The sequence below is a fragment of the Sturnus vulgaris genome, chromosome 5, assembly GCF_052056855.1.
Source record: "Sturnus vulgaris isolate bStuVul1 chromosome 5, bStuVul1.hap1, whole genome shotgun sequence".
NCBI classification, from domain to species: domain Eukaryota; kingdom Metazoa; phylum Chordata; class Aves; order Passeriformes; family Sturnidae; genus Sturnus; species Sturnus vulgaris.
In genome coordinates this window covers 44991345-45015973 of record NC_142247.1, presented here as the reverse complement: position 1 = coordinate 45015973, position 24629 = coordinate 44991345, and the positions used below count along the sequence as shown (strand labels likewise).

At 41.3% G+C, this 24629-nt stretch overlaps 1 protein-coding gene across 3 annotated transcripts in view; it reads left to right on the top strand.

The window, feature by feature from the left end:
* PPM1H (protein phosphatase, Mg2+/Mn2+ dependent 1H) overlaps nt 1-23665 on the top strand; it is a 134363-nt gene extending 110698 nt beyond the window's left edge. For 2 of the 3 annotated variants that reach the window (XM_014890885.2, XM_088165614.1), the window contains 4 exons: nt 5010-5073; nt 6721-6828; nt 15217-15368; nt 21412-23665. In XM_014890885.2, the coding sequence (XP_014746371.1) occupies nt 5010-5073; nt 6721-6828; nt 15217-15368; nt 21412-21559 (472 nt within the window). In that variant the 3' untranslated portion in view covers nt 21560-23665. Of the gene's footprint in view, nt 1-5009; nt 5074-6720; nt 6829-8640; nt 8752-15216; nt 15369-21411 lie in introns of those variants that run through there. The other variant, XR_015803961.1, reaches the window with a different exon arrangement.
* The last annotated feature ends 964 nt before the right edge of the window (nt 23666-24629 follow it).

Here is a 24629-nt window from a genome sequence, read left to right as displayed (position 1 = left end):
TTCTGTCAAGTTTTGTGTTGCTTAAAGATTAAAACATTATTTTCTGTTGGTATGACCAAAGAAAGTTGAGCTTGAGAAGGAGGTTGTTTGGATGTCTGGGGTAGTTTTGTTGTGAGTTGGGTTATTTTGGGTGAAGGGAAGAGTTGGGGCAGGTGGAGGGTGTATGGGTGGCCCTAGGTTTGGAGGTTTATAGAGTGGTAGCAAATTAGTGCTAGTAATACAGGAAATCTTCAAACCTGTCTCAGAGATGCCTTTAGCCTTGTATTCAGTATAAACTAGGACTTTTACGAAGCAGTAGTACTTTCTCTTGGTTGCTTGCCCCAAGTAAGTTTATTCTATGCTTTAAGCTAAAGTCCTTTGACGATGATTTTTTTTTACTCTTCCTTAGGTTTAATTCTCAGTTTACTATTAGGTGTCAAAAGCAGAGATGTGAAACACAAAGTTTCTAAAGCCAAGTGCCATGAAAAGAGTCTGTATTCCCCTGTCGTGCACAGAACTGAACCTTCCAGGTCAGGGGAGGTTGTGTTTTCAACACCATCTGTTGTGCCTGGGGATTCCAATGCAATACTTTTCATGACCAATAACCTTACACAGTTTGCCATTAAAGAAAATAGAATTTGGATTTTGGTTTTAGTCATCAACTTCTACTCTTACATGAATTTGTATGTGCTTTCAAAAGGCCAATTTTAAGAACAACTTATATGACAGGGGAGCTCATAGCACATGTAAGACATTATCTGGAATTTTGGCTCTGAAATTTGCATATGGGAACTGACTGGTTTTTCAAGTTCTGACCCAGAAATATGCAGGTAACTTTGATAATCTTTTTTTTAAAGAATGCTAAAGCACTGCTAATGACCCCAGCACTCTAAGAAGCTACTTCTGTAGATTGTGTTGTGCATTTAGTAGCTTCTGGTTATTTTTTCACCTTGCATTTAGAGCAGATTCCAGTTAGCATAAGAGTAACATCATGTCAGTCCTAGTTCTTTTCTTCTGACATCTCTTTTAACTCCTGTTGCGATTTGGCCCAGTTTTCCACAATGTTGATCCTGAGCCCAAATGTAACTTTGTGGGTGGTACATATGTCAAGACCTAGTTCAATATTTTTGGACAGCAGTAGCATTTCATAATTTCTTTTGAGATGAAAAGAAGAAACAAAGTTAACTGGAAAAAATGCAGCTAGATCTAGCAGGGTGCGAGCTTGCCTTTTCTACTCCCTACTGCTCCCCCTGTTTTTCCATTTGGAAAAATAGAGGCTTACATGGCAGAAGCACTTAACAAGCTTTAGGCCTATTCAGAGCTGGAAGCAATAGCATTGTCTTGTCTTTATAACCTTTCTTGTCATGCCCTGGTAGCTACCAAATCCTCCTGGGATTTGGACAAGGAAGACATGGAGAAGGGAGGGTTGCAACACTGTGTTGTTAAAGCAGTGAGCTGGGCTGAATTACACAGAGGACTGAATAAGGCCATGCTGGCACTGAAAGAGCCAAAACACCCCCTTAGCTTCTCTGTATGTCTGTTTGATATACCTACTGCCATATTATATCTTTATATACAGTACACAACAGTATAAATGCAACTTTATTACATAAAATCAAGATAAATAGTCCAGAAGGTTGTAGCCTGTGTGAAATAAACCCACATACAAAATGCAGGAGATTTCACAGAGCTTAAATTAAAATGAACTTCTTATCTTCTTTCCATCTCCCCAGTGCAGTTGCTAAGTTGTTAGCTGAAAATCTGTGCTTCATGCTTCTCTTGCAGCAAACCACACAGTAGTGTATTATTAATTCTGTTTCTCTAGTAATGCAGGACATAGGTACATTTCTAGAGTGTCTCAGGTTGCTTTTCAGTGTGTCTGTGCTACCTGTGCTGCTGTGGTTGCAGTTCTCAGTATTGGTTTTTAAGTGATGATAATTTTTCAGGCAATAGCAACATCAACAGAAAAAACACATTTGAGATGAGTTTGACACCCAGGTTCTAAGCCGAAGAGGCAACAGGCTATGAGAAACCACGAAATAAATCACTGTAGCTCTCTGGGCCTCCCTCACTTAGTTGCACAGCTTTACGAGGTCACAGGCTAGCCAGCTGCTCTCCCTAATCTGCTGATGTAGAAAGTTAGCTGAAGCCCTTGGAAAATGGCCTTCCCCAGTGTCCTTACAATAAGGTGTCACAGTTGAAGGCCTTAGGGACAGTAGTTTTTGTAATGGTTCCGTAAAAAAAAAAAAAAAAAAAAAAAAAAAAGCTGGAATATAAAAGAAGCTGGACTCAACAGTGGGGAGCATTCTTTTGAAGGGCACTTGCCTAAATGATACTTTTTTCTTTTCTTCCTAAAGCACAGTCAGTGTGAGGTGTTGTGCAGGACAATATAAGGAGAAAGACGAGAGAGGGGAAAAAAGTTTGGTCCCTGTTTTTGTCAATTTACAGTGTAAAGGGAGGGCTTTGGTCTTAAATATTTGTAGTTACCTTGCAGGTGTAAAGAATGGGCTTGTTTTTTCTTTTAAAAAGGGGGCTGCAAGTAGTTAGATCACATCATCTTAGTTTTGTTTGCTATTTTAACAAATATGTACAATAGTGGGAACATCCAGTAGGAATGGTTGTCTTCTTAGGCTTGTGGTTTGATTAGTCATTTGACTGATGCTCACAATGGATTCAGCTGATACCCATTTTCTTGGTGGCAGAGCACAACTGGCTCTATGCAAGGCATCATTTAGACTCCTCAAGGATGTTTTCCCAGGGCTTCCAGAACTGTAGGTCCAGTTGGAAGCGTCAAAACATGTTCATGAGTAGTCAGAAACAGTAAATTTTTTACTCTACATTCAAACCAGGATATCCAAGTTCGTGAATGAGGCAGAGATATTGGTTAGAAATAAAGGAAGGAAGGAATAAGAGCAAAATACATGACTGACTCCTCCTTCCTGTGGTTACTGCGCTAAAAAGAGAAAAGACAGCAACACACACGGACCTCTTTGGGGAAAAAAGGCCAACTTTATTGTACGGACAACCAGTATTTAAAGTGTGTTATGTGCAACTAGGACAGGACAGTAGTTCACTGGACAATTGGGAAAAACATCCTTGGGACAGCACCTCAGGATGTATCCCACGGGAAAGACACCAGGTGTTAATCTTTACTATGAATTCCACTCTGTTTTTCACCATATTATCACCCTGGGAGACTTCCTCCCTAACTGAAGCTGTAGTCAGCTTGTCAGCCTGGGAATGGAGCTGAGAGACAGGAGAAATCCAGGCCTGAAAAAGAATGTCCAAGCTGTAATTCCTTACCTCTCTAAATGTGTATGTCCACACCTTCCCAACTAAATGCTATTCCAGGATTTAAACATCAGGGAAATGTTATCATGGTGTCTACTTGTAATAATTTGGGCCTCTTTGTTTGGTTTAAGAGCTAATTTATTTGCCCTTCCCAGTGCAGAATGCCATTTGAATGTCTTCACTGTATTGTGTCTTAGAGAGATGGCCAAGTATTATGGTTATATATTCTAAAATATTCTTGACTACATGAAGTACCCACTGTATTTTGCAAACCTTAGTTTCATTTTGGGATTTTATACATAGTAATGTTTTGTAGCATGTGAGGGGAGCCCTCCACTATTGTTTCTTCTGTGCATTTTGGTAGCTCTTCTCTTTTTTCTTGGTCCTTCCTCACCTCCAAAATCCTAATATGATCCCTTCCTCTGATTACTGGGAAATGTAAAGGTGGGGCTTAAATGTCTATGCAATTCTCAGTAAGCCTGAGGCTTGCCTGGGTGATGCAGCATGTACAACACCATTTATTGATCCCAGGCCTGTGCCATATTTTGGTGAAGCGGGGGCAGTTTGATTACAATATAGGACTTCACCCTTAATTTTTAATTTCATGTTGGTTTATGTCACAGCCTTAGCATTGCTTAAACCCGATCCCATGTGACTCCCTGGAGCTCAGGCAGCCATCCCCGAGAGCTGGAGAGCTACACAGCAGGGGCTGGCAGGGGGTCTGCCCAGCCCATTCCCTTCTCCTTTGTGCACTCAGGGTACTTTTGGTATCACCCTGAGGGCTTTGGACATGGATGGGCCAGGAGGGAAGCACAACATTGCAAGGAAAGTGTGAGGAGGGACGACTTCGTGGTATGAAGGAAAGTATGCCCCTCCGGGGCAATGTACCTTAGCCAAAAGGGTATCCCAGCAGCTGAGCTCAAGCATGCCACAGGACTTCACAGTTTATGAGAATGACTGTCATTTTCTGTTGTTGTTTTTTACTTTATTTCTCACTGGCAAAATTGATAACCTTCTCACCTCCTCAGTGTCAACAACTGGATGTGTAAAAGGTAGAGTACACTGGCATGCTGTAAACAGAATCAGAGCATGAGCATTTACTTCTCTTCTCTCTTGTCCATGGGAAAGCTGCAGTGAATTGTGAAGCCTCTGACAATCTTGACTGTTGCAGTCAAGGTCAAATGAGCACTAAATATCCTAAAACTTTAGCGCATGAAGCTTGTCTTGGTTTCTGCCATCTTGGAGGGTGAGAACAGGATCAGGAAGCTGTTTCACACTGTGTGTATACATCCTTTCAATGCTTACGTTTCACATTAACAGTGTGAATCGAGGCATTGGTTAGTTTCTTGGGTTTGAGGTTGTTTTGTTTGGGTTTTTTTGTTTGGTTGGATTTGGGGTTTTTTATGACACTGTATTATGGTATAGCTGGTACCATATCTGACAGTATCTTACCTGATTAGAATGTTATTCAAGTTCATCTCTTTCTTTGCAATCAATAGGAGCAGCCTGGCATGTTAGATATTTTCCCATCTTCACTTTTCCTTTTGGTGAAATGGATAACTATTTGCAGAAAACCTTCTTGCAGAAAAGGACATTTACATCTTGGTTCAAAGAGAGAGTCTCTAGGAAAAGTAATGATTTTTTCCCCCCCGTTTTTGAAATCACAGCTGCTTGTTTCAGGGCACTGGGTCACTAAGTAAGTACAAGCTTCATAAATGTTGTTTGTCCTCCCCCCACAGGGCATACAAAACCATTGAGGAAGATGACTTGAAGTTTCCTCTTATATATGGAGAAGGCAAGAAGGTGGGCACGTTTGCTTTCCTCAGACCAAAGGAAGAAGAAATTCTGTGCTGTTTACCACTCAGTTTAGCCCGTGGCAGTCCAGTGTTTTCCGCTCAGTATCTCTTTATTTGATTGTTTTGACAGCTTGAAAGAATATCTTGATTCTGTCATAAATGTCTCATGTCTGGGGGGTGGTGGGGAGAGCTCAACACAGTAAAGCATTTTACAGCCATCATTTATTGTTTAGTTTGCTTTTGTTATTCTTTCATTGTAAATATGCTATAATGAGACTTCAGTAAGTAATTGACTTTAAATGTTCTTGTTTCATTGTAAAATGTAACTAGAACAAAGCGGGAAGATATTTAATAGTGTTTTGAGATGCAAAACTAATTTAGGAAGAGGAGGGATCAGGCAGGATTTGTAAAGTATAACACCTTTTAACCTTATCTTCTTCAGCTAGTGTATGTGAACTCACTGTTGAATTTTTCTGATATGTGAAGGCTGATAGTGGAAAGGGAGAAACGCTGTTCTGTTACATTTTGTTTTCAGTTCTGTGATTAAGAACAGTGAGATCATTAGTGTTGGTCCCAGCAAGCTTAGCTGGATGCAGCAATAGGATCAATATAAGGACGCAGTGGTGTCGGTTTGCTGATATTGGTATGGTGTTTCTAAATAGTGCTTCTCTGCTGCATTACATTCTTATCTTAATGCAAAAATAGACATTCTTCAAAATTAGTCCATGTTTTGAAGGTTCAGACCTGCAGCTTATCTATGAATTGAATGAGGTTTATAATTATTTGCAAAATATTTCATGCACATATTTTTAATTTTTAATTTAATCTTTTTAATCTTTTTAATTTACTTTCTTATCACCCCAGGAGCCAGGAGTCACTGAGGCAAAATGATTCTGAGTCAGTTGCTTGCTGTTAGTGATGCTGAGCTCCCTTGCTCAGAAGCTTCTGTGGCTAAGCTCAAGTTTGAGGAAAGTGATCTGCAGAGCACGGAGAACAGGGTTCCCTGGGAGGCTGAATGCCTGGTCAGTCTTTGGAGCAGCTTTAATGAAGGAGAGCCCAGAACCTCTTGGGACACCACTCATGTTGCAGAGGAAGGTGCTAGGGGTAGAAAGTGGTAGATGTGAGGGAACTGCAGACCTGCTATAGAGTGACTCTCCCTAGAAGAGAGCACTGTGGTCAGTGCTGCTGTCATCTGTGTGTTCAGCAATTTAAGGTGGCCCTTGGCACTTTCCCCGATAAAGGAAATATGCAACAATATGTCAAAAGGAAGATGCCACGAATTCCTTATATGAGTAATTAACCTCCTTGTTCTCTATAAAACCTATACTAACAGTATAATTTGCTGAAGGAATGCTCTCATAGACTGGTGTGGAGAGTGAGGTGACTGGATTAGGTTTCTGTAGACCCAGTACCTTAGAGATGGTGACTGAGTGGAATGTGGATGAAAACAAAGCTTGGAATAAGGAGAAAAATGGAGATGTAATGTGTGTGAAATGCTTTGACACTGCTTAGCTATGTTAAATCTAGAGTTTCTGGGAGAGAAAAGGGAATTCATCCCTAACTGTAGCAGTTACAGAGTAGGAATGTTATCTCATTCCCTATTGACACAGTCAATGTAACAAGATTTTACCCCATTGCTTTTCTTTATTTCCAGGCTCGGGTTATGGCAACAATTGGAGTGACCCGAGGACTGGGAGACCATGACCTGAAAGTGCACGACTCCAATATATACATCAAACCTTTCCTGTCTTCATCTCCTGAGGTAAAACAGCCAAGGTTCAACTATCTGATTTGTGAGAGGGAAATAAATTTATTTAGTGTATTTATATGCTTTTCTCAAATTATCCATTCTGGTTGTGATCCAGTCCAGGTAATGTGCTGCCCTTTCTAAAAGTGATAGTAACATCCACCTAGTAGGAACTAAGAGTTTAAGAGTCTAAGTTCCCCAGCTATGTGCTCTAGCTGTGATTGCTCCACATTCCTGCAGAGCACTAATTCCTTCTCACTGCCTGTTCTATGGTTATCCCATAGCCTTGCCATTCAGTGTGACAGACACCCATCTCTCCTTCCACCTTCATGTGCTTCAGCTCCCATCAAGGCCTAAATCATGCTGCCTCCACAGAAGATGTAAATCCATGTATTGCAGAAGGGATGTCTTCCACAGCAGTGTAGTATCCTGCATTACACAGAGGATACTAGATCAACTCTTAAGTGGGAAAATGCCAAGAGCCATAGGAAGGGTACTTTATGCTTCCATCTGCCCCTTTAACCTTCTGTTCTTAATTCTTTTGATAGTTTTGTGCAAACACCAAATAGTGGCAGTGTGCATCCCCAAATGATGGTGTAATGGGGAAATTATGTGGTATTTGGGTTAGGGGTAGTTTTAAATTCCTTCTTCATTTTGAATGGCCTCATCACAAGCAATTCCACACAGTTTTTGACTACTGGAGACCTCGCAATGAAGGTTATCAAGCCTTCCAAAGGGATTTAAATGTATTTGTTTACAAGGAACATGCAACCCTTGCTTTTTTTTCTCCCTCTGTAACTGCATTCCTATTCTTACATCAAGGAACAGATGTCATGTATTTTTCATAAAATCTTAAACAATGGTGAACCATCTGATGACATCTCAAAAAGAGGCAGCTTTGCTTCCGTGGCCCAAATGCTGAAAACTGTCCATTGTCAACTGTATTGCCAAAGTATTTGACCTTGAATTTATTGCTTGCTATACAAGTATGAGAGAAAGAAAACACGTGAATAACATCATACTGCTAGGAAAGAACCAAATTATTAAATTAACCTTGCTTAGAATGTCTCCAAGGCAAATTTGTCATGAATATTTCAGGCTGCTCGAATCACCAGCAAAAGTATCAGCAAAAGCAGGTTTAATATTAAAATGAAAGCATGACAAAGTTTGTTAGAAGAGTTCATTCTGCTACTTACTTGGTCATTGGAGCATACAGAGAAAAAATTGGACTGAAATCTAAAATCAATCAATATAAAACTAAAGTCAGCCAAAAATTATCTATGTGGGAGCTGGGGACAAAAAAGCTTAAGGGTAAGGAATAAGGATAAGGGTAAGTGTAAGGATTAAAAAAAATAAGGGAGACCCTCCTGTTGAGTCACAAGTTTCAGAATAGACCTCCTTGCCAAACTTATCCTCGGACTTGACCACCAGTTTAGGTCTAACGATTTTAACAACACTTAATCAATAGCTGAATTTTAACAATTTAACAGAAGAGTTTGTGGAATTTACTGTAAGCACAACAGTTAACTGACTTATAGGCTTAACTTATGAATCTAAGATATTTAAGAATCTAAGAGAGCAACATTCCTAGTACCTTTGCTATAGCATATTCAGACTGATAGGTACACAGACCTAAAAGAGTGTGTACACAGCCTGCTGTGGTCAAGGAAAACTCAAAGGGTCTCACTTGGACCCACTGTTTCTAGCATTGCAAGAAAGTTGCTTTAGCTATAGTAATTTTCTATTCTGGCTGCAATTTGAGTGATAACTGTTTCTCAAAGTTTGATAACATCGTTTTAATGTTGTTCCATTTGGGTTGTTATTCAGGTAAGAATAAGTTTCCAAGGCTGTTTGGAAAAATAACTGGAGCTCGTTGGACGGCGCAAGTTCCTGGGAGCAGATGGTGTTTCTGATAAGCTTGAGAGGAGCTCAGCTCAGGTGCTGTTCATCAAGGCCAAGGCCTTACAGCATTTCTGAGATCATAGTGTGGCCCAAGGAGGGCCAGGGAGGAAGTGTCATGGTGAGGTGGCCGCAACAAAACTTTTGGGGTCAGAGTATTGAGAGTTTAAGTGGCAAAAATAAAGGAGTGGGAACAATGGAGTTGGCTGAAATTGAAAGAACTTTAATGGAAAATAAAACGGGGATGATGTCCAGAAACTGAATGCTGTATGGGGACAAACTCCGAGGGCCCGAAACAAGGGGGGGCGTGACAATATATACCTTTGGGGGGAGAACTTTCTGGAACTATGACTATATAAGGAGAATGAGTAACCAGTAGGGGAACAGAACTTGAATCAATTAACATAACAACACCAAGGCCTGTGGGAAGAACAGTTATGTTTGCCCTAAGTGAGAAATGTTTCCCAGGGCTTGAACTCAACGCCTGGTTCTTAGTGAAATCTGGCTAACTCTGTGTCCCAGCCAGGCCGACTCCCACAGGAAGGATGCACCACCACAATCCACCCCACAGCTAAAGGTGATCTGGCTTTACTGCACTTACCCCAGAGTGGTGATGTGGTCCCCTCTTGCTTCTGTGCCTATAAACAGAGATCTAAAATTTATATATATATTTATATTTATTATATATAAATTATATAGTAAAATTCCGATTATAAAAATAAAAATTTAAAAAGTGCTGAGAGAATCCAGCCCTGGAGAAAAGAGGGAGATCTACAGACAGCCCCTTCTTTATGTTTCCTTGCTATCAATTGTGTACTTTCTCTCTCTGCCTTTGAATGTGTCCCTCACTTGAGACCTGCTCCTGTTCTCCTCAGCCAGGCAGGCAGGAGCTCTGCCCTCATCACTGTGATGGATTTGTTTAATGCCAGAAAAATTATCCAATTCTACCTATTTATTTTTGTTTCTGGCTTGCTGAGACCCAATGTTTCTGGGGTACATAATGACTGCAGCATAGCAATGCAGCAATATCCTCTCTGCCAATTGCTGGTGCAGTGTTTGTGTGTGTCTATAAACCAAAGCTTCTCATGGGTTTTTCTGATTTGTGGGGAATGTGTCCGTACATGTTCAAATTCTGGAATGCGGCATCCAGTTCATATGCTAGCCACGTTTTCAGGATCTGTTAACTGCTTTGCAAAAGGGAAGCAAAATTGGCTTTGTTTCCACATCCTCTTCACAGCTAAATTCAGCAGAAATATTTGAGGGCAGGAGGAGGAAAGACAGCACCAGCCACCTTAATTTAGAGATACTGGCAAAAAAACCTGAGTATTATTAGGAAGTAGCATATGTTCCAACTTGCTTTCCCTTGCACCTCCTGCTCTTAATCATCTCTTCCCTCTCTTCCCAGAGAGAGCCCCAGTGCTTTAAGTCCTCATGTTTTTCCATGGCTTGTTCTGTCTAAACATAGGCAGCGCACCTTGCACAGAAATCAGCATTAAGAAACAACATCTTTATTCTGCCATCTGGGGGACTTGGCACTTGGAAGCAAAGGCAGTGGTGTCAGGCAGCAGTAATATTTGGTCCCTGTGCAGCATTGGATTTTGAATTGTTTATATAGAGGTAGGGAAGCACAATGTCTGGTTTCCAGAAAAATGTCTGGTTTTCTGGAAAAGGGGAGGCACAGGAAATTAAGGCACAGAGTGTGTTGTGACAGAGGGAAGATCCAAGTCCTCCTGGCTCTTGTTTCTGTGTCATAATTGCAATGTTCTTTCTTTAGTAAGGGGCAGTATGTTGAGTTTTCTGAACATTTTACTTCCAGCATGACAAAGCTCTGGTATGCTATATCCACCAAAATTTAGCTCAAGGAAAGGTAAACATCCCTGAGACTACATCCAGAAATAGGCGTATAATAGTAATTTGAGGGTGGTGCAAAATGATGCTTTGACAGAGTGCCAGACTATGGGAGGAAAAGTCATGCAGCCAAGACTGACAAATGTAATGAGTATTCACTGGCTCAGCTGTTATGAGACCAGATTTGGAGGACTTCTGCAGGTTGGTGAGCTCTAGAGATTTGAACTTCTTATCATGAACTGGAGTAGCACAAAGCAGGCAAGCCCTGGCTGAGGCTCTCTGGCATGGAATTAAATATTTATTTTTCATAATGGAACAGTTAATTTGAAAGATTTCAGCAGGAAATTCTGCTTTTCAAAGTTTAGTAAGAGCCACCTTGTTGCAGATGAAAAGCAGAATTTCATCCCGAAATTTTTTGAAGTACAGCTCAGCTATTTGGTAGGGAAAGATGTGGCTCTGATGGCAGTGTTTGGCCCTTGCCAGCAAGAAACCCAAAGCCAGCCACCAGAGCCAATGATAAGAAGGTAATGAAGAAGAATTTTTGTTGTTCCATAATGTTAGTAAAATCTTTCTGACTACTCCACAAATATGTCCAAGGAGATCATTTTAGATTCACATCTGCCTTCTAGAGAAATCCTCAGGAATTATGCCATCCAAAGGAACAATTAAGGCAAATACATAAGAGAAGTACAGTATGATCAAAGGGAGTCAAAGTGGTTTCAGGAAGCAAACATCACACTTTAGTGGCTTCAGGTCCTTGAGGTTATGTCTACAAGAGAAATAATAATAAAAATTAAAATAGTAATAGTAAAATTCAGTTGATGCTCTTGCATGAGCACTTTGATTCCTCAGAAAACATTTGAGAAACCATTGTGCATTACAGGTTATTAATATAAAAGATATGAAGCTACAGACAGAGTGGAAAGTTGACACGGTCTACTGGAAATTGGCTAACGGGCAGGAAACAAAGGGTGGCAGTGAGAAGCTAAAAGGAGATTAATTGGTGAATGCTGCAGGGAGCAGTGTTGGTACCCACTTTTTATTATTTACATATAAATTACATGGAGAGTGATATTGAAAGATCTCATCATTTGCCAGGAAAGCTGCACTGGATAACACTGTACATAAAAGGGACGATACAATTAAGAAAGAGCTTAATTTATTGAAGGAGCTGGGTTGATCAATAGTGCAGGTGAGTGAATGCAGGCTGTTGTTTAGCTGGAATTCCCCCGAGGCCGGCTGATGAGGAGCACCTCAGGTGGCTGCAGGCTCGAATGTCACTGTTGTGAGTGGTTTTCCAGCCGCAGGGACTCACTGTTGGCTGCCTCTTAAAAACAAACCTGGTAAACGAGGCGCAGCACCTTCGCAGGGCTGCCGTGGTCCTTTGCAGCAGCCAAAGGCAGGGTTTGTCCGGTGGGTAGTTCTGTTTGAAATGTAAATGAAAACCAGCCCACCTGTTTGTTCATTGCTTGCCCAAAGCAGTTTTCTCAGTGTTCTTGACTGCCTGTAGTCTGTACCAGTTCAGGAAACTTCTGCACTGCCAGTCATTGTCGGGCCAATTGTCCCCTGAAAGAGCAGGGTTCTGCAATGCTGCTTTACAGTGTGAGCAGCTTTGCACAAACTTGTGTCACAGACAGAATTTTCCTTAAACCTCACTCTTTACTTTCTTGAAATACAGCTAGAGGAAGGAGGCAGTCATTGAGAAGGTTTACTCTGGAATTAAAAAAAATAAAATAGTCGTTTTCATTGCAATCATTGAGCTGCTTTTGGTTACATAAGATTTAAAGGGCTGTGGGGTTCATTGCTATTGCAGGCACTTAGGTAATTCCCTGGATGTCTCCTCATACTTCAAAACTGTGGCATATCATACTCTGTCACCTTTCTTGTAAAGTGGAGTGTGCTGTGGGTGCTGCACAGCGTGGGATGTGTGTGGAGTGGGTGTTCAGTGAACCCTGCTGGACTGAGCTTCCATTCCACATGCCCTGGTGGTGCTGCCCAGCCTGTGTGCCTCTAGGAGCTCTGCTGTCACTGCTCCAAGTCCAGCTGAAGGCACAGGGCGCTACTGCAAGATACTCTCATTGACCCAAGTAAGAACTAGAACAAAGGTTCTGGCAGAAAAATGACGGGTTAGGAGCTGGTTACTTACTGCACCTGGACAAGGTAGTCTGTGAACATAACCCTACCCTGCAATAGACTGGACAGCTCTAACTATAGCATCATATTCGGGGCATCTGCAGCTGTATCTAAGAAATCCAAGGCAAGACACAAACAAAGCACTTAAGGTAACAGGAAAGCAGACAAAACTGCATTTCATTGAACGTTTTGTTGTATGGCCAACTGGTCCTTATATGCAACAATTATATCAATTGCCCCACATTTGTCGCTTGTAACCTTGGCACTCTCTTTTTCCTTAGCCTAGGGACTGGCCTAACACCTCACCATCCTCTGCATCTCTTCTGACATCTAGTTTCTTCTCAACCTATGCCTTTCTGCTGGACGTACCCAGTTCACAAAGCTTGTCTTTTTAGGAAGACTTCCTAAAAATCTTCTTCCTAGATTACACATTAAATCAGCAAATGCATTTTTTTCCTGTTCACCTAAAGCAAAACCTATTCTTGGTAAAGTGATCTCTTCTTGATGTTGCTCTTGCATTTTTACCAATGGACCGGCTGCAGGTAGCTTTGAAAAGTTTCTCATCCATCCCAGTGGCACTCTTCAGTAGACAAAGTGGTTCATTTCAGGAGGATTCCAATCAGTGATGCATGGTTTTGTTTTCCCACCTTCTTTCCCACCTAAGCTGCAAAAATGGTTCCTGTGATGTAATGTGTCTTTTGCCTCGGTTGGGATTGCTTTTCCCAGCACAGATGTTTGAAGCTTGGTTAGCCCTACCAGGGGTTTGGTGCTGAGTGCATCCCTGAGCATTAACTCTGATGCTTTCTCAAGTATTTGCTGGTCCCTGAGAGATCTGACCAGAACATGTGCTGTATATTGATGGCTGTGCTGGCCAACTTACCCGCAACACCCCAGTGATTTCTGAGTTGCAACTGTGGGCTGTTAAGGCTGAACTAAATTCTGGGAGACAGGGACTATGACAGCTACTGATTTCTGTACAATAAGCTTGAGATGAGAGCTATGCTGCATATAGGGGTCTTTTCTATATTCCCACTCAAGTCTGAATAAGCAGATATGCTCTAATGAAGAGAGTATCTTGCCTTGAATTTAATCCTCTCTGAAGTCCTTATTTAGCTGCTACCTTAGATAATGAAGTAAAGGTTATATTTTACAAATGACCTTCCTGTGCTTTTGAGTGAAAGGCAAACTGGTAAGGATTAGCAGTCAGATCTAGGTGATTTTTAAAATTTTTTTCCTCTGGTACTGGTTGAAGTCCCATAAAAGTATAATTACATTAAAAGGTCCAGGCATTTTATATGCATTGCCTGCCCCATGGCTCCTAAGGGGAGAGTACATTGTGAGAGAGAATAAAACAGCTCGTATTTTTTTGTTATGCCAAGTGCTAGTCCTGACTAACTGCTGTTAGTGGAGTCCAGGACTGGAGCAGGGTGCATGATGAGGTGCACAATTTCTAAATTTCAGTATAAGTGATCCTTCCCTCCTGTCTGCCTTGCCGTGGTTGTTACAGTTCTTTCAATCTGTCATTGTTGCTGTGGTAATTAAAGTGCTGTGTGGGTGCTTTCTAATGGCTCCTCATCACAGCCTGGGAATCACAGGCATTTCTCAGCTGGAGTACAGCATGTGTTGGAAGAGGAGTTATACCAAGTTAAAGACTTGTTTTAAAACACTTTCTATGGCCCTTGCTTGCATTCTGGCTCAGCCAATGGCTCTGCAACAGCCCCCACTGTGACTGCCTCTGCCACTCAGTCTCTCAGGGAAGAGGATGGTAGAAGTGGTTTTAAAAGGCAGGGTGTTAAGAGGTGCCAGCAGTGATCAGACTTACTGGGGCTGCAGACAGACGAGTTGAAGTCAGTGGGTATTTTAATAGTGTGAATAAGCTCCACTTTTGTGCAGATATTGAATCGGTCTGTAGCTACTGAAATCCTTACAGATACATGTGACTAAGCAGTTTTTCTGTATTTCATGGAACCACTCACTTGCTCAGGCAAAATTCTTGAGTGCAGCAGCTGCCTCAGGTTTAGAAAAGTGAATGCAATACCGGCTGTCATACAGGCATTTCCAAACATGCAGTCTGGCAGACTTAAATGGATCTGGACAAATAATGAAAACAATTATTTGTGAATATTTTATTAGAAAATACCAAAAATTCGTCAAATAAATTATTCAGCTTCCATATTACTAGTCCTGCCAATGATAGGGAGGAGCCTCATGCACTGAAGCCAGGCTGCTGGGTGGGGGAGGCTTCAAGTGCTTCTGGCATCAGGCAGTGCAGTGCCTTGGAGCCTGGTTTCGGAATGCTTGTGTCCATCCCATCTGGGGTCAGCACCTGAGCCGCACTGTGCTGCAGCAGGAAGGGTTGCTGTGTGGAGGGCTGAATTGGAGGCAGACTCCACCAGTGCCGTGGGAGGTTATTTCAGTGCCCTAGCTGAACCTGATAAACTCACAGCCAAACTCAGCAGTGTTTCACAAACCGGTCTGAAAATAGCCTCCTTCATGAATATCTCTTGTGTTCTTTCCTTTTAGGTGCGAGTCTATGACCTCCTGCAGTATGAGCATGGGCCAGATGACGTTCTGATCCTAGCTACTGACGGGCTCTGGGATGTGCTGTTAAATGAAGAAGTGGCAGAAGCTGTCACTAACTTTCTACCAAACTGTGACCCTGATGATCCCCACAGGTTTGTGCTCATCCCTGATTTTCTAGCTTCTCCATAGAAGAGCACTTTCTGGTAACATATTTTTCTAAGAAAGTATGATATGAATAACATTTGGGAGACGTTTTTATAGGTTGGACGGAGCCTCTACAGCAAATGTGAGCAGTTGGAGCAGGGGCTGTCTTATAACTCAGAAATGCCCACCTTCAATGGAACAGGTGTGGGATCACAGTACCTTGGCATGGGATCCATTTTGTTTGCTCTGTGAGGTCCTGCGAAAACTGTAGGAGGTTTGGATGGTCTTGGGTCTTGGGGGATCTAAATCTCCTACAGGGGGTTCTTGGAAGAATATGGCAACAAGTCTCTCCTCTGGACAATCCCTTAACACTACAGAAGGATATCCTCAACATCTCCCTCTCTCACTGTGTATGTACATAAATACTGCACACTAGTTCCCACTCATTCCTAGTCATGGTATGACCTTTAAACCCACCTTCCATAGAAGATGCTCACTGCTACCGGCTGTAGGACAGGTGTGGTGACAAAATAGGTGGAAAGTTTGACTTGTAGTTCATTTAATTAGATCCTGCTTCATTTCACCATTTTAATCTACCTCATGCTCTTAACTTTTCTATCTTTATCACCTCTTAGATTATCAGTTTCTGTCCTTAAAGAATACCATCATGCAAACTAACAAGTTCCCAAACAAGCATCTAGAGGCTGTCTGCCTTAAGTGAGTCCACAGATTTGTCTGCTGCTGAGTTCAGTGTCTCTGTGAATTAAAACATTATGCCAGAGATCAGAAGTCTCTTGCTTGTAAATGGGACTGTGAAAGTGGAAAGAGCTTTATTTGTTCTTAGGGACTGTTTAGGAAGGGAAGTGTGTGTTGCTAGTGAATTTAGGGCTGTCTACTACTGTGTTCTACCCTCACTCTGGGCTGAGAGTGGGGAAGAGAGATTTTTACATATCCCCACTTGGTCTGTGGAAAGCAGAGTTTCAGAAGTAGCTAAGACCCATCTCAAAATGCTTGCTGTTTCTCATATTTCTAAGTGGTCATCTTCACAGGGTTAGCCCTGTTCATCAATAAACAAGATAACTGGGTATGGACATCTTTACAGTGACTTGGGTTTTAAAGAGACAACACCTTCAAAATAACAACAGTATTTTCTTGCCCTGACACTTAATATGGAATGCAAAAAGAGGTTTTGCTGCAATCATCAGGAGAATGGATGATTGATGATTATCATGAAGCTGCAACTACAATATTTTGACTTTGTCTATCTCCTTATGCCAAAGATAAGATGTGGTATGTGAATGACAGCCCTGGGCCATCTCTACTTCAGCAAGACATGCAGCTGTGTCTGCCCTCTCTCTGGGAGGAAATCAGACAGGATCAGCTAAAGGCACTTCCAGGGCATATGGCAGTGTGCTATGCAGGTATGCCATTAATTTAAGGTAGGAGGAGATGACCCATGCAGTCGATTTTCAGTTATTCCCTAACATCATTCAGAAATGCTTTTGTTCTCATTCCTGCACCCTTGAGATTCTTACAAAGGCATCTGGTAACATGCAATACCTCTGTCCTGCTCTGTCTCCATTCTCATCTAGTATTTGGGAAAGGTTGGCCCTGCCTTCCATTCTCCCCAGTACCATCTGTTGTGAATACAGTCAGGGTGTGTTTTGTCTGTCTTGTTCCTTTTGGTCTTTACTAAGCTGATGGTGATGGCCACCATGATTGTTGCAGCCGGAAGCAGGATTCTTTAAGCTTTTTGACTTGTTAGGTGAGTAATTTTTCATCCTAGAACACTCAGAGCAATGAGAGACACTAAAGGGAAATTGTATTTTCTTTGTTTTGACTTAGCTTTTCTCATACTGGTTTAGAGTAATTGTGGGGGAATTGTCACTGTGCCAGCATGAGTACCACACATTCCAGAGCTGAGCCTGGTGTTTATAACTTAGAACAAACACATTTACTGGTGTTTGACCTACTGGTCTTTGAATGGACATCTGAATTGTAAATAAATTTGTTCTTTTAAGCAATTTTGTGCCACATCATTTAGAGGCTTACAAATAGTGATGGCAAGACATTTCTCATGCCAGCATGCAAAAGATAATTAGAGCAATCTCTCATATAGTTTATATTTATGAAAATTACCTTTGTTGAATTGCTGCGTGGTTGTAAAGAATATTTAAAGGTTTTAAAGTACTGTGTGAGAGGTTCTATGTAATTATTTCACAGTGGTCTAAATGAGGTATAACTAATGAATTTACAGTAGCATTCCACCTCGAGCTGTGGAGATGCATTCATTCCTCTCATTAGTCAGTGACAGAAAAATCTCCATTGCCATATTATAAATGTTATGTTTAAAGGAAATGTTATCCCAGAAAATGTCAGGTTCTGTGATGTGTGCAGTGACATAATCTGTGGTGAAGTGATCAGCCAAAAATGTAATATCTCTAGGGATGTAGAAAACTTGTCAGAATGTAAGAGACTTGCACCCTGGGTTTGGCAATGCTGTGGTCTTCAGGAGAACCAACCTGTGGAGCAGCTCCTGGATCTACCTAAACCAATAGCCTACTTATTTCCTGTCAGCAGAAAAGAAAAGAAAAGAAAAGAAAAGAAAAGAAAAGAAAAGAAAAGAAAAGAAAAGAAAAGAAAAGAAAAGAAAAGAAAAGAAAAGAAAAGAAAAGAAAAGAAAAGAAAAGAAAAGAAAAGAAAAGAAAAGAGATTTTAGAGCTGCAGAGTACTTATCTGTTACATAATTATCACCTTGTGGGCACAATATCTGTCCCATTTGAATTAGAAGTCATATTACAGCCTGATGGGTAAGAGCTTACAGCCCTCAGCAGTGCTCTTGGGACTCTTTCCTGGTGATACTGTGAGTATTTGTTGCCCACATAAAAAAAAACATCTCTGAATTCTGTCAAACATAGCATGTGCCTGGATGTCTCCAAGTGCAGGGATACCAAAGTTCTCAGGTCTCTTCATCCAGCCATGCAGACACAGCCTCAGAGGATTTGGGCACAGACTTGTTTAGAGAACAGTTCCTGTGTGAGGGCTGTGATGGAGTGAAGAGGTTGGGATGGGGCTGGATTTCTTAGCCAGCTCATTTCTTATGGGTACTGTGGCAGATGAGCATTACGGGGGCTCCTAGTGAAGGACAGGTGGCAGTGCCACTGCTGCTGTCCATACATCAGCTCTCTGAAGAGGTATGAAGATGGAGAGCTATGACTGTTTGCCGACTTTCTTCAGTTGCATGTATGCATGTTTATCCCCTGACCCTGGGAATCTTCTATTTCTCATCCTTCCTTTTGTCATTTCTTGTCCCCTCATTTTCCCTCTCACACTCACTAGAGATTTATGAGGATGCTGAGGAGCTCCTCCACCTCTGCTGGGTGTGAGAAGATAAGAAGCTGCTCAGACTTCAGGAAGCAGCACGATTCCCCCACTGTCACCATTTCTCCTTCAGCGCTTTCACTGATCAATACAGAAGGCTTTGGCATAAGAAAAAACCTCCATGTATTTATTCTTAAAACACAAAAATTGTATTCCAGCAAGGCTATTCATTAGGAGGAAGTGGATACTTTAGAACTACTTCAGCAGTTCTCTAATGCTGTCCCAACAGCTGAATCCCAATTTTACAGCACTGGAGAATAAAACATTCGGTGATGGACTGCTGCTGCTATTCATCTCCAGGTACAAGAGACTCACCCTATCTCTTCTAGTGCCAAGTTGAACAACATTGCTTCAATTCAGCTCTACACAAGAGAGGAATACTTTCCTTCCCTACTGCCTTCACCTGTTCCTTTTTCTTTGCTTCATTGTTCTGACTTCCTTGAGTATTTCACAGTTCGTCTACAAGAAAATTTCTTGTTTATTAAAATTCCGTTTTTTAATCTTCCCTTCTCCAAACATTCAGCAGCAAAAGCCAAATGCAATCAAATGCAATACTCATTCCTTTGTACTCCTCAGGTGTGGAAAGTCCTTGTTGATTAGAAAAAGCAGGAAGGCAACGTTTTCTTGCAGAGTGATGGGTGTTTCTTTCTTAAATTCTGACAATAGCTGAGAAATCTTGGGAAATATGTTCTTGCCAAAATTCACTCAGCATCAGACACATTGTGAATAAATATTTCAGTTTCTTGCTTGCCACATGGAGTCCCTTTGTTCCTTAAACCTGAATCTAATTTGAGAACTGAGAAGTGCAGGTATGTATATTTGGGTTTTTCCCCTTAGAAAACACGATTTCATGTTGCATTAGGACAGTAAGGGGAGTGCTTCTTGTTACATCCTGATGTTCTAGCTCGGGGTTGTGGCACAGACTAATCTCAGAACATGCGGACAGTGCATACATGTATGCAAGCGTGTGTTAGATTTCATGTCTTTGGTCCCTTCTCTTACTGCTAAAGTAAATAATTTGTCAAACCTAGTGAGGTCTGGAAATTTTATCACTCAGTTCCATTAGGAACAATGGGTGCATAGCAGCTGTACATTACTTGAATTTGGCATCAAACTTTTTGAGTAGTCAAGTGTTGGTTCATTTGCATTTCCAGTAGAGCAAATACATCTACTCTTGATTCAAAGGAGTCCTCCAAGGTTCAAGGCATCAAAACTTTAGCACACAACATAACTGGGTTTTTTTCTTCTTCTTTTATCCCCAGAGACTGGGTAAACTCTCTGTAATAGAAATTACACCTTAATAAGGAATACTGTGGCAAAAAGTTCTATGATTAGTAGAGTCCTGGGTAACTGATAAACCTAAACACACACACAGTGCTTCTGATTAACAGAGATATTGTTCTTTCCCCTTCTATAGATGAGATTTGAGCAGATCACTTCTTGTGAAGTATCCTCCCCGGAAAAGGGGGTGTTAAAATTCAAACCCTTTTAGTTCTTTCTGGTTTTGGAAACATAGAGGTGTGCTTTAGTTCTGGAGGCCTGTGTCTGTGGCTTCATAGAGCCCTACATCATCATGGAGGTTGATACTTACACTTTTAATAAAAACCATGCAGACTGGTGTTTTTTTTCTTGTCAGTCTTTTAACTATTCAGTTAATTTTAACTATCAAATCATAGAAATGCTTGCCTCCACCCAATCAAATTCAAAACCTCTTGGCCAGGTGTTGGGCTCATGAAGTAAAACATGTGACAGTAGCTGTTCACCCATAATGAGATTTCTTTCAGAGGAAACTTCTAAGTAAGTACAGAGATGTGCTGATGTAGTAACAGCAGGTAAAGCAGTAAGGGAGAACATGACAGAGCACTGTCTATGCACCTTGTGGACTCTGACACCCTTCTTCCTGCAATCAGCATGTGGTAGTTTTCCAGGACAGAAAAATATCTCCCATAAATCCAATGCCAATTTAGTTTTGAAGCAATGTGAAACTTGGTATTTTGCTAAATTAAGCACTTGACCACTAACATTCATGCAGTTTTCACTGAACTCATAAATGTGAAAGAACTGTGGGACTCGCTTAATCTGATCATATTAACTGTAAGTTTTATTTTTCAGTTTCAGAATAGAAGAGATTTAAAAGTCATTCCTATGGTCAAGAAAAACAGACAAGTTAGTCTTAAAGTGAAATTCGGATTTTATTTTTTATGCTCTATTACTTGCTATCAAATTACTTTCTTTGTTGCAGTTCATTTCTGAAATAGTTGAGCCATGTTTACCTTCAGTTGTGTCAGTGAACAAGTGTGTGGTTTTCAGTAAGTAGCGTTATTTGGGGTCCTAAATTTTTCAGACTACTACTAGAAAGCCAATTTGTTAGGGTAAGTATGTTTAATATTTTTCTGAAGATCAGTGAAGCCAGGCACTTAGAATGGCCAGTGACTTTAGATCAGCTGGTGCCTTTCAAATAGCTTTACATTCTTATTTAGGAACTGTCACTAAACTGGAAGGAGTTGCTTTGTGCATATGCCCTGGTTTGTGTTTCTCCTGCCTGCTTCTAAAACACTGAGGTGCATGTCTTGGTACATCACAGCATTAAATCTGGCAGGCAGCAGGCTGTGAAAGCCCACTTTCTTCATGGAAACAACGCTCCTTGGCTGTACTGTGCCTTTTCCACAGGTACACACTGGTGGCGCAGGACCTGGTGATGCGAGCCAGGGGAGTGCTGAAGGACCGGGGCTGGCGGATATCCAACGACAGGCTGGGTTCTGGAGACGACATCTCTGTCTACGTCATCCCTTTGATACACGGGAACAAACAGTTGTGAAAGGAGCACCAAGAGTGGTTATAGGATGGGGATTTTTTGGGGAAGGGCCTGTAAGAGACTATAGGTTTTTGGTGGTCTGACCAGGACACTTCCAATTGATGTAATCTAGTCTAAACTAATGCTGGAGGGGTATTTTTCTGCCCAAAAGGGCTCTGCACATATACTGTATATGATTAAAGATAACCCTTAAGATTCCAATTTCCCTTCAGAAATGGTTTTGGTGCTTAACAGGAATGGGATTTAAATGCTGCTAGCATATTATGGATTCTGTCATCCCTCTAGGTGGGGTGGGGAATTAATTTTTTTCTCAGTTTACCGTGTAGCTTGGAAGAGCCTTTTCAGTTGCAAAAGTCGAAGTGGGTATCAGAAGCCAAAAAGGCTCCTGAAATCTACCCCCCAGTATTCAGAAGGGGGCTTGGGTCACATCTCATTTAAGAATATAGATATACATATATGAGACTCGAGTTTTCTTCTTTCAGAAAGTTGTATTCATGACTTATCTATGGACAACTTCAAACTTGTGTAATCCTTTGAGCCCTCATTTTCCTCTCCTGTCTCTTCTTCAGTAGACTATACCTCCTGTATTTTAGTAGGAAAACTGAAATTAGTTTCAGTGTGACTATGCCTGTTTACTGAAGCTAAAACAGTCGCCTGCAAAATTGTCCAGGAGCAATAGGTCACAGTCCTGTATGGCAGAATTTATTTTGGTGTGAGGAGTTACTTGTCTAGATTTCTTGTTGTGTGTATACCATGATTATACAGAGCATGCAAACTCAACTTTATGTGATTTTTACTTGGAGGCTGTGGTTCCTTTTGGATCAGAGATTTACATTCATTGAATGGTTCTGCCTGCTTAATCCTGTTGAAAGGATCCCTGACCATAAATTTTTTCCATCAGTTGAGATTTAGTACATTTGATTAGGCTCCTGAGTGTATTTTCAGTTGGACTTTTACTTGAAATAGTGGTATTGTTCTCATTAGCAATTTGGATACCCAGATAATGATCTATTTCAAAGGTATTTCAGTTCTTCCTGCCTCATTTATTATTCAGTATATCTTCACCTGCTTGACTTCGGTGATCAGAAAGCTTAAAACTTTCTGTCCTCTTGGCATTGAGAATTGTACTCAAGGATCACAAGATGACTGTGATAGATACAAGCCCTTGGCTTGCTTCAGCAGCTCTTTTCTGAGCAGTGATAAATCAATTTAAATAAAGAAAATTTGTGTAAAACATTATTGACATGAAAGCAGTAGTCCAGGAGAGAAACAAGTAAGCAAGTCTGCAGTGTAACCTGGCTGCCTAGTCCAACTCTTACTTCACTGGCAGGAATTTAAGAGAAAACAAAATCAGAAAGTTCTAGCATACAGGCAGGTATATTGTGTGGGGAGCGAACTTCCACTTCATTTGTACCCAGACCACATTGGTGTGGAGCTGTTCATCTGGTTTGTACTTCTTCAGTAAGAAAAGATAGGGAGCTGACATCATTGTAGGGCATTGACTAGGGAGCTCACAAACGTGCCCTTTCCAAAAGAGAAAGAGATGCTGTGCCCCTTGCAGACTTTCTCCTGAACAGGTGTGACCCAGATCTTGCCAGCTCTGTAATTTATGATGTGCTGTATAAACACAGCGCATCCTAAGTGCAGTGCAGCTGCCCAGATGCTGTGTTTGCATCCGGAAGTACCGTTTTGTGTATTTAAACTAGTCTTCCTCCAAATCTCTAGACCGAGAGGAGTTTCAGGATGAAAGCAGACAATGTGGAGAGTGGAACAGCTCCAACATTGCAGCAAGCTGTGTCCTCTTAGCCTGAAAATTGTTCCATGAGTTCCGCAGTGCCTCATGTGACAAAACTGTATAGAACATGGATGTTTTATATTCTAGAGCTTCAGTATAAATCAATGGCATATCTGATTATGTGTTTTCATGCTTTCTTTCCTTTTTTTTTTTTTTTCTCTTTATCTCTTTTCTCTGTGCATCTGGGTGAAAAGAGGCTTGGAGTCTAGAATATTTTTCACATGGTCCCTCATATGTTTTAAACTTAAAGCAAGAGCTCTTCTCTTGCACCTTTTTTTTTTTTTGGCCTAATAAACTTGTAAACATGCTTTTCATGCTCTGTGTAACTCTTGTTGTCTCTTCACAAACGCAGTTGTGTAGTCCTCTAGCAATTCAGATACTCTTAGACAAAGAAATTAGTGCTGGCAAATCTGGTGAAATCATCTGAACAGCAAAGATGCTGGTGCTTGCTGGTACCAACTACAAGCCCAAGTCAAATATTTCAGTGCTTATGCACTGTTGGTCTTTGTTTGGTAGCATGGTGTAAACGCACATACCGGTCGCTATGAAACCACGGAGTGGTGGAAATAGATTTCCAGTGTAGCATTTGCCAAAACTTGAAAGTGAAACTTCAAGGCAATGGAAAAGGCACCTTCTCATTCAGGGGTGTTTTTAAATGTACCCCTGAAGAGATGGGTTGGCAGACTGCATGACTTGGTGGGAGCAAACCGGCAGGTGACTTCTCAGAGCATGATCTGGTGGGCTGGTGAATCAGCCTGCACAGTGTTTGTTGTTCATCTGAGGCATTGCCATCAATCAGGAGCTTCTCTACAGCAGCTGGGCCCAGGCTGAGTTATGTTCACTGTCAGCCCCTCTCCTGGAAAGGGCAGAAATACAGTATCAATGATTGATATCAATTAGCATCAATTAATGATTTCTGAAAACTTAAGTAAAAGGTTTTATAATCGAATGTGACTGAAGCCATGCTGTGACACTTTCTGTTTCACTTTTTTGTGAAGTATCTGTTACACGTTTAGATGCTTGCCTCCTTGGAGTGTCTGGGACATCTCTGATCCATGCATTAGTACTTGGGCTTTCCCTTTTACCTGCTTTCCGTAGGAGATTCTTTCATACCTGGACTAGGGTTGTGCTCTGCTTCAAGGCATGGTATAAATACATATACACACCTAAGGCTCACAGAAGCAGCAGGCAGGAGTAATTTATTGGGGAGGTATTATGTGAGAAGAAAGAATAATTAAAAGCACTTCCAATTCCCTTTAAAGGCTGAATTACTTTGCA